General features: G+C 37.2%; 1 protein-coding gene across 1 annotated transcript; it reads left to right on the top strand.

Annotated features, from left to right (window-relative positions):
- The first annotated feature begins 10278 nt into the window (after positions 1-10278).
- LOC109205567 (EGF domain-specific O-linked N-acetylglucosamine transferase-like) lies at positions 10279-12898 on the top strand. Its single transcript, XM_019368277.1, is given in 4 exon segments — positions 10279-10732; positions 10841-10918; positions 11418-11927; positions 11930-12898. Coding segments are annotated over 4 exon segments (1569 nt in total). The 5' UTR covers positions 10279-10518; the 3' UTR covers positions 12697-12898.
- Positions 12899-13131: the final 233 nt, after the last annotated feature.

The raw sequence follows: 13131 nt of genomic DNA on the forward strand, positions 1-13131 counted from the left end.
TACAATAAACTTATTAGAAGTCGTGATGCAATATTCTTTGAAGACCAAACTATTGAAGATATTGATAAAGCTGAGAAGATAGATTCTCAAAGTAATGAGAGCTTAGTTGATATTGATCCAGTTTCAATTACTAAGGCACCTATTGCACATGAAGGAACCCAAAACAATGATGGAGATAGTGATCAAGATCAAAATGATCATCATGGTATAGGATTTATGTATGCTCCAGTTGATGAAGTTGTGGTTGATCGGCTACCAATTCCTGCACAGGTAACTACTTCGAATGCTCCTGAAACCTCTCTTAGAAGATCTACAAGGGAGAAGCAAAAATCCATGCGCTATCCTCCTGATGAGTATGTACTTTTGACTGACATGGGAGAACCTGAGAATTATGATGAAGCCATGCAAGATACTCACAAAGATTAGTGGATCGAAGCGATGGAAGATGAGATGAAGTCACTCCATGAGAATGGCACATATGAGTTAGTGAAATTGCCGAAAGGTAAGAGAGCTTTATCTAACAAATGGATATTCAGAATAAAGCAAGATAACCATACCTCTGCGCCTAGATACAAGGCGAGGATAGTTGTTAAAGGTTTTGGCCAGAAGAAGGGAGTTGACTTTGATGAAATTTTCTCCCCTGTTGTGAAGATGTCTCCTATTCGTGTGGTTCTAGGCTTAGCTGCAAGTCTAGATTTAGAGGTTGAGCAGATGGATGTTAAGACTGCTTTTCTTCATGGTGATTTAGATAAGGAGATTTATATGGAGCAACCTGAGGGTTTTGTAACTAAGGGAAGAGAAAATAATGTTTGCAAATTGAAAAAGAGCCTGTATGGATTGAAACAAGCTCCAAGGCAATGGTGTTTGAAGTTTGAATCTGTCATAGAAGAACAAGGGTACAAGAAAACTTCTTCAGACCACTGTGTATTCTTTCAGAAGTTCTCTGATGATGATTTTATTATTTTATTGCTCTATGTGGATGACATGCTTATTGTTGGCAAGAATAAATCCAGAATTGCAGTCCTTAAGAAGCAGTTGAGCAAATTGTTTACGATGAAGGACTTGGGGCCAGCAAAGAAAATCTTGGGCATTCAAATCCACCGACACAGAGATAGAAAAGAGTTATTTCTGTCCCAAAAGCAATACATTGAGAAGGTACTCAAGAGGTTCGATATGACAGATGCAAAAGTGGTCAGTACACCTCTTGCTAAAAACTTCAAATTGAGTATTAGTTAGAGTCCATCTACTGATGAAGAGAAAAAGGAGATGTCTCGTATTCCTTACTCTTCTGCCGTTGGTAGCTTGATGTATGCTATGGTTTGCACTAGACCAGATATTGCACATGCCGTTGGTACTTTTAGTAGATTCCTTTCTAATCTTGGAAAAGAACATTGGGATGCAGTAAAATGGATATTAAGGTATTTGAAAGGTACTGCAGATTTGTAGTTGTGCTTTGGCAATGGCAAGCCTCAACTTGTTTGTTACACAGACTCTGATTTAGGAGGCAATCTTGATAATTCAAGATCCACTTCCGGTTATTTGATCACTTTTGCAGGGGGAGCTATTTCTTGGCAATCTAGACTACAGAAGTGCATAGCTCTATCCACCACAGAAGCGAATATATTGTTGTCACAGAAGGTGCCAAAGAACTATTATGGATGAAGGAGTTTATTAATGATCTTGGCTTTGAGCAGCCAAGGTACATCTTATTTTGTGATAATCAGAGTGCTATTTGTCTCACCAAGCACTCCACTTTTTATTCTAAGACCAAACATATAAATAGAAAGTATCACTGGATAAGAATGGTCGTGGAAGAGAAATTATTTGAGGTTGAGAAGATACACACAGATGAAAATCCTTCGGATATGCTGACAAAGGCGGTGGTTGCAGATAAACATGAATTTTGCAGAAAATTGGCAGGCATGAGCCTGTCAATAGTTCCTCTACTTGAAGACACATTTGGCCCCTTGGCTGGAGGGGGAGTTTGTTGGGCACATGCCCATGTTGTCCAGCCAAATGCCCAATGGCCTAATCCTATTCTCTTTTGGTTTTCATTCCTATTCGGAATTGGATTCGGTGTTTATTCCTATTTTGAGTGGGTTTTGGCTTTAAGAGAAAGCACCACTCATGATCTATAAATAGGACAACCTTGGAGAATCATTTCATGCTCATTGATACAAGTCTTTGAATGACTTAAGCACATAAGAGTGATTTTTGAGAGAGCTTTCATCATGAGAGAAGAGAGAAGAAAAGTATGTGTTTTGCTGCAGATTTTTATTTCGATCAGCCAACTTCAAATCATGTTTTCCGATTCGTTAACCGTTGGATCGGGCTGAAATTTTGACTGAGTGTTCGTAACATCTTGATCTTAGATCTGAACGGTAGACATCGGATATGGAGGCTCATAGCATCTGATTTCGAGCCTCGAACAACAGCTTCGTTTTTGTGGATTATACTCTTTCTTCAATTGATTAGTTGTTGCTCCGTGTTTGGCACTTGTTGTGTAGTCAATTTGGAGAATTTTTGTAACCCTCTTATTGTTATAGTGGAGCTTTTTGGATCTTTGTGATCCCGTGGTTTTTACCTTCGACTTGAAGGGTTTTCCACGTTAAAATTTGGTGTTCTTTACTTTCTTTATTTTCGAGTTTGCCTCTTTCTCGACATAACAATTATCTCTTATGCCCTCAATCATGAATGACGCACAAACAAAAAAAAGAGAAAATTAACACTTTGATTTTGATTTTTGGAAGACTGATTTTGGATATATATATATATATATATATATATATATATATATATATATATATATATATATATATATATATATATGTAAGTAGCTCATTACAAAAATTGGCCAATTGATAAAATATTACTAATATTAGCCAAATTAGCCAATTAGCTATTTGTAGCAAAAAATATCAAATTTTTGCTTTGTTTTGAGTGGGTGTTATTAGAATAGATTGGGCACAACTTAAGGAGCTTGAATCTAAGTTTTGCGATGATTTGGTGAAGTTTTGAGGTGGTTTGAATTGAAAATTCGAAGTAAAAGCTGAACATGAAAAAAAATGATATGTGTATCACACTGTGTATCATTTGTGTATCACATATGTATCATATTTGTATCAATTGTGTATCACATGTATATCCATGTATACCTGTGTGTGTGATACATGCGTGATACATGTTTGATACATGTGTCGCAGAAGACTTTTTTGAACTCGATTTAATTACGAATTTTGATACAAAACCAGTCCAAATCACCTCAAATTTTGTATATTGACTTATCTATATATTTTCAATGAATTTCAACTATACCCATTGAAAAAGTTCCTTTTTTGTTTAGATTTTTGGAATATTGTATAGATTTTTGTATTTCATCACCTTATTTGCTACTCCGTCCATGAAATTTCCTTTCCGTCTTGTATCTAATGTTGCTAATCACGCTTAAAAATATGGAAGGTGATTTTTGCATGTGATTCTTTGAGAGAAATAACCCTATTATTTGGTTTTTCAATTTTTGTTGGCTAGTTTTGGTAAGTCTATGACTAATGGCTAGAGGTTGGTAAGTTGAGATTTATTTGGGACATTTGTGTAAGTTTCCCAAAATTAAACACTCTTAAAAAGGCCACGTGATAAGCTTTTCATTGCAATGAAAACGTATAATTAGTCAATACAATCTGCTAAATACTGGAGTAATTATTATTCTCAAAACCAAATTATTACGAAGTCTTCAATCATTTTTTTTTTTTTGCATAATTAAATACTCCTTATTCTTATATTCTTTTCTCCCATCTTATTTATAAGTTAATAATTAGGTATGAATTGAATATCTTATTTGACTAACATATAAAACCTGGTTTAAGAAGAAAAATGTGTCAACAATAATACACGGAACATGCAACTTCATGGGATGTCAAAAAAGAAAAAAGAGAGTAAACTTAGAGAAGTAGGTAGGTGTCTTTACTCTCTTTTATTTTATTTTATTTTTACTCTTTCGGACTGCTGCTTTTGTTTATTTTAAAGCATATTAATATGTTACAATTGTCATAAACACGTTAAATTACTGTTCAACAAAGTATAATCAGTGTGTTGTTTTATACTAAGCTTTTTTGTGACTTCGCTTTTCAGAGAATCAATTTCTCGAACAATTTCAAGTAAATTTTTTTGTTTACGTCTATTTTGACTTCATTTCTATGCTTTTTGTAAGTGCAATCCATTTCAGGACATAAGTTGAAGTCTTACTAAAATCATGCAACCTTATCTGGAAAAGTAAAACTAAACAAAAGGCCAATATTTCTTTAGTCTAACCTAGCAATTTTCAACTGCTTTGAGAAGGACATTACAACTTCATCTTACATTATGTGTATAATTCTAATCTCACAATTTTTTTCCTTTCTGCATTCATTCCCCTCCAGCACAAATTACTATCCTACTCTACCCCACCCTAGCCCATTAAAAAAGAATGGAGCCCATTAAAAAAGAATGGCGAAATGACTTCCTGGCCACTTATACTTGCATCAATTTATAAAGCCGATATATGAACTCTTGAGTTTCCCATTTGAACACCTTTACTTGAAAAAATGGTTACTAATAAACACTTGTGATGGTGCGTGTTGTTCAATTGCTGCTGACATAGATTTAATTTAATATTTTATATAACCACATCATACATTCACCTATATTTTATTGACACCTGTATGTCAAAGGTCCAATTTGTGGGCCCTGTCGTTTTCCAAAATTAATTTATTAAATTTACATTTTTTCTTCTCTTTCCCTTCTTTTATTCTTCACCTCCTAGGCACGAACAGTAAACAAAAGCTTCGACAATGGAGATTGCTCCGATAAAAGATACTAAAGTTCAATAAAATCGGATATCTGCTTTTGCCCAAAACTCCTACTACCACGTCATATTGGGCTCAAACAAAATCAGTTTCAGGTTTGAATAGGCTGTTTTTTGTTGGGGCGAACTCGACCCGTCCAGTCAGTCGGATCGGCTTCCTGGACACAGAGATAGAGAGAGAAGAAGAAGGTGCTGCTTTGCTAGATATTATCCTACCCTCTAAAACTCGCTCATTGTGTTCTTTCTTAGGATTTGAAGTACGCCCTTTGCAATGGCAGATCTGCAGAGCTCCTTCACTGGTTTCCTTTGATTGGTAATGTTATTGGTCATGACATCACCTTACATCCCATGGTTTTGCTAGAAGTGGCTACGGTAGAATAGAAGGGGGAGGGGGAAAGGAGAGGTGAGAGTTTGGCAGGGAAGAAGAGGGGAAAAGAGAAGGGGAACGGGAAGGTCTCTTTTCTCTTTTTCTTTTTTTAAATAAAAATAATACTATCCACGCGCCATTGTAGCGTGATTTACACACAATTTAGCCACGTCAGTTGTGCCCCTTCCACATAGGCATAGTCAATGGTCAAATGTGTTTATTAGTATTTATTGCATCAAGTTGGAGTGTTCCAATGGGAAAAGTGCAAGTTCATGTATCGGCTTTTAAAAGTCCTACCAGTTTAAATGGCCAGGAAGCCATTACGCCAAAAAGAATTACAAAGCTTTCCCTTTTTCCTTTCATTCTCCTCCTCCACTATTTATGATTTATACTTTTACCCAACTCTAACCTATCCAAAAAGAAATCAGAAAGAAAATTTTCAAACATTTCTAACCTATAACTATAAGGCTGTGTTTGGTATGAATATTTTCTAATTTATTTCATATTTGGTTGTCTTAAATGTTTTGAAAAATATTTTCCTCGTTAACTTATTTTTCTCCAATTAAAGAAAAATATTTTTTCCTATCAAGAGGAGGAAAAATATTTTTTAGAACTCTTTTTTCAACATTCTCCACCATATTCCCCACCCCCACACGCCCACCCAACTCCCCACCCCTAACCTACCCAAACCCCTACCCCCCCCCCCTCCACCTCCCTACCCCCTACCCCTCCATTCCACCCATACTCCTAAATTATATATTTTTCAAAAAATATTTTTTATCACTAACCAAATACAAGAAAATATTTTCGAAAAAGTTTTTCACTCACCACCAAACATGAAAAAATAAGCAATAAACCCACTGGGCTGAGATGACAAAACACCCTCCCCTCCCACAAGGCGACGATAATAGCCCACTCGAATACGCAGGGAGAAACATCCTGCACCACATCTACAGTACCATTATAACTCCTCGATGCCATATTTATAACAAGCACTCAACACCGTATAAGAATGAGTAGGAAGAAAATGAAGGCATAAGCTTCAATTAAATCAAATCGCACGACGAGGAATCAAGAAGGGAAGTGCTCCTAACAGCCTTGTAGCCTCTTGAAGATAAATACGACTGTTAGGAGGTCGAGTGTGCAATTGTTGCTGATAATTCGGAATGTGTTATGATTAGTCCAACAAGAACTTATGATAAATTTGGTTGAGCAGCGGTGTGGGGTCATGGTAACTGGGAAGAAGAGGTCGTTGTGGGGTCTGGATCTATGTGGGTTATAGAGTAACGCTAAGTGGGGGAGCCCATCGTCTAAGATTGAGTCACGTGGTTATGTGCCTGTATAGTTTCTGGTTATCGGAGCATTTGGTGAATTAGTTATGACCAAGAGGAATTTGACGTATACGTATGTCGATTCATGTGCAGGTGTTGGGGATGACTCAGAATTTATGCTTCCCATGGATGTGATATGCAAGAAAAAGAATTCATCTGGTTGCTTCTTTGAAAGTGTTCATGTGCTAGAAGAGCACTAGAGATTGGTTACATATCCGGGACCAGATCAGAGTGGGTGACTCTTAACAATGGTTCTAGTGGGTTCATTATATGACTGAGGACTGAGTTTTGCAGCAGAGTGTGAAGAATACTTGGGAAATTTCTATGTTATCATTGGGTCTATGGTGCAATGTTAGAGAAATGGGAGAAACAGCTTCGGATTCGTAGAAGGTCTTTCAGAACGGGTGTAACAGTTGGAGATACTATTGAGTGTATAAGGAGGGTATGGGATGGCTGATGGGTATTGAGATGATGTGGTCTCGTGATTTGGGTCACTCGGAGTGAGTGTTGTTTGAGGCTCGTTATGTATTTGAATAGAACTATTATTCAAAGGCAAGCCAAGAGTAAGTTGGAAGAAGTTGAGTCAGTTCTTAATAGTTTGAATCAGCATGGTTGTGAAAATGATCAGTTCCTTTAGTGTGTTAAGGCTATACATGTGATTCGTGGTTGTACGAACGGGAATGGCAACTACCGGTATTTTTATTGATTTGGAGTTATTTGATTATGATGGCTTGTTATGTGTAGATGGATCCTGGAAGAGTTATGGCAGTTTAGACTACGACCTGAGGTTTGCATTTTCTGCGGTTATGGGAATTTGGTTGTTACAAATGTTCTTCCGAAATAAGTGGAGTGAAAGGAGTTCTGGTTGATGAAGTGTTTATTCTACTGGTAGTTAAGGGTTTATGATGAAATTCTTGAACTCTCGTGTAGCAGCATGATAGGTGCAGTGAGCGATATGAAAATTGGAAGTTAGGGATCAAGGTTGCAGTTCGGTTTTGATAAAAATGTCACGAGCTCGGAGGAGCGGGGGAGGATTTCAGATGTTCAGAGTATGCTAGCACTATTTTTGGGCAGCCCGAGGATGGCCGTTTTGGTGGAAGAAGTGTTGGGTATTGAAATGCGGATGCTTGGCTAGCACTATAGAAATAGCATGGTCGATGGATATTAATGTTCAGATTTTACTGCCTGGTGAGGAAGATTGTGGGAGTATATCCCCCGGAAAGACCGTACAAGTGTGACGTGATAGTCATTCGATTGTTAGAGATTGAAATCAGGTATGGAGATTTTGGTACTGTCGCTAAGGGGAGAGGTTATGACTGAAAGACGCTTTATTTCTTCGGTCGTGGACTGTGGGAGTTTATTTCGGAATTGACGACTGCTCTTATGTGTCATGAATAGGGTCATTGTGGATCCTTGAAAGGTTATTGGCCCAGTATGGGATTATCGAAATCGGCTTGAGGTCCGCTAGTAGATCTAATGTGAATGTATGCTCTACATCAGGTCAGATGTGTTATTCAGCTTAGCATTGCTTATGAAGGAGTCTTCGGGTCTTGGATGTTATTCCTGTCATCAACTATCTCAGTAGTACTCTGTTATTCCATGTGGGTTATGAGACGACTTGATTATTCGCATGTGTGTTGTAGTCCTGTGTAGCTTGTCGTTTATTGCACCTTAGTCGAGCTCGAGTTTTGTAGCGCATGGTGCTATCCGTCTCCCTAGGGTTGTATTTTGCACTTGGCATGCTTGTGGTCGATATTCGGGCATTTCTTAGGCCTGAGGGTTGACTTTGTTGACTTTTCGATCGGATTTGGAAATTGTTATAAACTAATTAATTATGAGTGTTGGAGTATATTTTTATTGGTTTACATGTTGTTTGACTAGTTTCTGATCGTTTGGCTTTGAGTTGAGGAGTTAGAAGGGCATTGGAGCCGGTTATTGGAACTTTGAAGCGAGGTAAGTTTCCTGCCTAACCTTGTGAGGGGGAAATTACCCCGTAGGTGATACATCTATTACCTGCTACATATTGTGGGAGCTACGCGAGTACGAGGTGACGAGTGTCCGTGCGTATGCTAGAATTTCTGATTATGTTCGGGTAGACTAGGATTCACGCCATGCTTTATTTGTACTAATTGAGTTATTCTTGCGTGCTTAATTACTTGATTTCGCGTTACAACCTAAGACTAAGCAGAGTGATTGACTCGTTATTGTAGAGATTTGACGAGTACTTGATTAGCCGCGGAAAAATAATGCTTCCCTTACGAATTTCTCCCGCGTTGTGCGTATTCATCGAAAAGTTTTCTTAAATTCCATAACTCATATGTATATTCATGAGTGGATTCAAGGATTCGTTAAAACTTCTTATTCTAAAGGGATCGGGCCGTTCACCTCGAAAGGATTATGCACCACACTCTTATGGGATCAGGCCGTTCGCCTCGGCTGGATATTATAACACACTCTTATGGAATCGGGCCGTTCACCTCGGCAGAATCATGCGTAATATTTGACAAGAAGCCAGTGTATCCGCGAGTTTTCCTAACTTGATTTGTGATGATCTATCTGGTGGGGACCATATTATATATACTCCATTTGAGGAGGTAACCGATATTTGAGGACTTGTGCTTACTGTTCTGAGGAGGATCATATCATGTACCTATATTTGTTTTCACTATTTAATTCCATGCTTCCTACTTGTTTACTCTCTATTGTACTTGATTTATCGGACCACTAGTAAGTATCGATGTCGACCCCTCGTCACTACCTCTCTAGGGTTAGGCTAGATACTTATTGGGTACGCGTTGTTTTATGTACTCATGCTACCCTTCTGCACTAAATATGCAGGATCTGATAGGTTCATTCGATGGTCATCATGGCGCATAGGTGCAACTACTCAGGAGACTTTATGGGGAGTTGCACTTCATGCTACGTGTCACAGCCTGCGAAGTCTCCATCTTATTTATTTACTGTACCCTGTCTATCTTGTATCCCAGAAAGATGTTGTATTGTTATTGTACTTCTTAGTAGATGCTCATGTACTTGTGACACCGGATTTTGGGGTGTTATATGATTTTGCTTACCATTGAGATACTTTTACTTTGTATTTTACTTAAATCATACGTATCTACCATTTTTGATGCATCGTTCTCTCTATCTAATAAGATTTATGATTTCAAAAATAATAAAAAGAATAATTAAGTTGGTAGTTCACCGCTGGCTTGCCTAACAGCGACGTTGGGCGCCACCTATAGTGGGTTATGGGTCGTGACAGAAAAAGTTTTTCACTCACCAACCAAACATGAAAAAATAAGTGGTAAACCCCATTCAATTTTCAGGGAAATATTTTCCTTCATACCAAACACACCCTAACTGTTGTTTGGGTATAATTATTTATGAATAATAACATAAGAATTACTATGTGACGAATAACATACATATATTGTTATGCAGAGATTATCTATTTTAATGGTACTTTTGTCTTTTAGACACTTTTATTCATGTATTGCTATTAGTATTATTTTTGTACAACCAACAAAATAACGTACTTACTACTATATTGAGTTGTATGGTAAAATTATCTTTGTTTATGCTGCCAACGGAACACAAAAGCGCAGCCTCGTAAACACATGTTGAGAACCAGTCTAAAGCCATAATTACCTGGTCTTTACACTCTTCTTTCCTCTCTCTCTCCAGCCCTTTACCATTTTGTACACGCTTTTGACCCTGAAAAATATAGTATACAAACCCCTTATTTTTCTTCCTTCCTTTATTCCCTTTTGACAGCTCTCATCCTTTTCTTTTATTTCTCCCAAACAAAAACAATACAGCTTCAGACATAAAAACCTTTCCTCAAGTAAACTTCACACACCCTTTTCTTATTTATTCTCATTCCAAACATAAATACATACATAGAAAAGCTCTTTTCTTTACTCTGTTCATTCCAAAACCTCTTATATTTTCTTCCTCTTTACCTTGTGTAGCTATATATGTTGAAGAAAATGGTGCAGTACCAAAGATATCAACAGTGGAAGAAAGGGGATGAGCTTGTTGTTTGTTTAGATGAGGAGTCAGTTTTTGAAAATACTAGTCACACCAAAAGATCAAGACCCAAGCTTTTGTTTCTCCTCTTGCTGTCTCTTATGTCTTTTAGCTTTTTTTTAGCTCCTCATTTCTTCACTTCTTCCTCCACTTTTTCTCTATGTAAGTTTTTCTCTTTTTATTCTTCTTTGTTCTTGTTGTTTCCTTTATGCTTTCTTCTGTTTAAACTCTTTTCTATTTCTGATTGTTCTGTTTTTTGGGTCTTTCCAGATTCATTTGGTTTTGAGGATGAAGGGCTTGTTTCTACATCAGATGTATATGCTTCTGTTTGTTCCTCTGTCTCTAATGGTTAGTTGCTTCCTCTTTATCTTTATCTTTATCTTCCTTTTCTGTTTTAATTTTTCCTGTATTTGTTATAGCAATAGGGTGCTTTTTCTCCAGACTCTTCATTTCTCTTTATTTATTGCTTGAATATTTTGAAATACTGGGATTTTTCATTTTTTTTTTTTTATGGAACTACTTTTGGGGTTTTATCTTGTTATCACCATAAATAATGGTTATGTGCAATAGCCCTTTGGTTGTTTCTGAAGATGAAAGCAAGTCCCTTTCCTTTTCTTTTGCGCTTGCTTTTACATCATCTATAAATTTGCTTTTGGGGAAAAAAAAAGTATCCTTTGGTGTGTTTGTAGTGTAATCTCATTCTACTTTGAATATAAAAATGTTTTAAGGCTTTTCTTGTGCTATTAAATACTTTTGGTATATGATGTTAATCCAAAAGTTGGAGCATATTTAGTTTTACCAACTTCTCTTTTTCAATTGTTGAGAGATTTTTCTTATCAAAATGCAGGGTCAATTTGCTGTGATAGAAGTAGCATTCGGTCAGATATCTGTGTAATGAAAGGGGATGTAAGAACAAATTCTGCTTCCTCCACAATTACCCTTTACAGAAACAATGGTTATGGCAGCCAAGTATTTGGGGCATCTGGTGAAAATGATGACATATTCCAACATGAAAAGATTAAGCCGTATACTCGAAAATGGGAAAAAAGTGTAATGGACACTATCGATGAATTAGACCTTGTTTCGAAGGGAGAGAATAATGCCATTCATCAGAAGTGTGATGTCGAACATGATGTACCTGCTGTGTTCTTTTCCACTGGAGGTTACACAGGTAATCTTTACCACGAATTCAATGATGGAATTTTGCCTCTTTACATCACTTCTCAGCATTTCAACAAGAAAGTTGTATTTGTAATCCTTGAGTATCATGATTGGTGGATTTCAAAGTACGAGAACATACTGCCTCACCTCACTGAATATCCTATTATCGACTTTAGTGGAGATAATAGGACTCATTGTTCCCTGAAGCCATAGTTGGTTTAAAAATACATGATGAACTAACTATCGATCCTTCATTGATGGGAGGCAATGGGACTATTAGGGATTTCCGAGACATGCTAGACCGAGCTTATTTACCTCGAATTAGAGGGTTGATCCAAGAAGAGGAACCAGATCGACTTGCTTTGTCACCGTCAGCTAAGACAAAGATAGAGATGACTGAAGAAAAGCAGGAGTTGAAGAAACCTAAAGTGGTCATAATAGCCAGAAATGATTCAAGAGCAATACTCAATGAAGATTCATTAGTTAAAATGGCACAAGATATTGGGTTCCAAGTGGAAGTTTTGCGGCCTCAACGAACGACTGAGCTTGCAAGGATCTATCGAGCTCTTAATTCCAGTGATGTTATGATTGGAGTTCATGGTGCTGCTATGACTCATTTCCTCTTCATGCGGCCTGAATCCGTTTTCATCCAAATCGTTCCACTGGGAACAGATTGGGCAGCAGACACTTATTATGGACAACCAGCAGTGAAATTAGGTCTCAAGTACATTGGCTACAAAATCCTTCCACAAGAGAGCTCTTTGTACAATGAGTATGAGAAAACTGATCCTGTTCTGACGGATCCGGACAGTGTGAACAACAGAGGATGGGAATTCACGAAAAAGATCTACCTTGATCGTCAAAATGTGAGGTTGAACCTTCGGAGGTTCCATAAGAGATTGCTTCGTGCCTATTATTATTCTGTTGCAAAGAAGAACGGGCGTCTTCATCATCAAAATCAGTAATTCTTTTCCATCTTTGTGGTTGCCAGACGTGATTAATCTGAGTAGTTATAGTTCTTAGAGTTGTACATCAATACTCACAAGAAAAAAGAAAAGGATTTTTTTTGTAAAAGATTACTAGCTACTGTGTTTGTAAATCAAGTAGGAAAAAGATATTTGATCTTTGGTAAATACTACATTCACTTCAAAGAAAAAAATTGTCTTCCTTCTGAAATTTATATTTATGTTGTTATGCTATTTATTTGTCAATGTGGACGTCCCATGTTATACACACCACCAAAACCCAGTAGTCCATGCCTTTGGTGGTTAGTGATGATTTGCTCTTTCTGGAATTAGCTTGAACGTAAACAGTCTCTCCTCATTCAACTGCTGACACTTTTTTCTGTTGGATTTGAGCATAGAAAGAAGAAAGAGACCCTTTTTTTTAGTATCTTGCCT

This window comes from Nicotiana attenuata, unplaced genomic scaffold (assembly GCF_001879085.1).
Source record: "Nicotiana attenuata strain UT unplaced genomic scaffold, NIATTr2, whole genome shotgun sequence".
Taxonomy (NCBI): Eukaryota; Viridiplantae; Streptophyta; class Magnoliopsida; order Solanales; family Solanaceae; genus Nicotiana; species Nicotiana attenuata.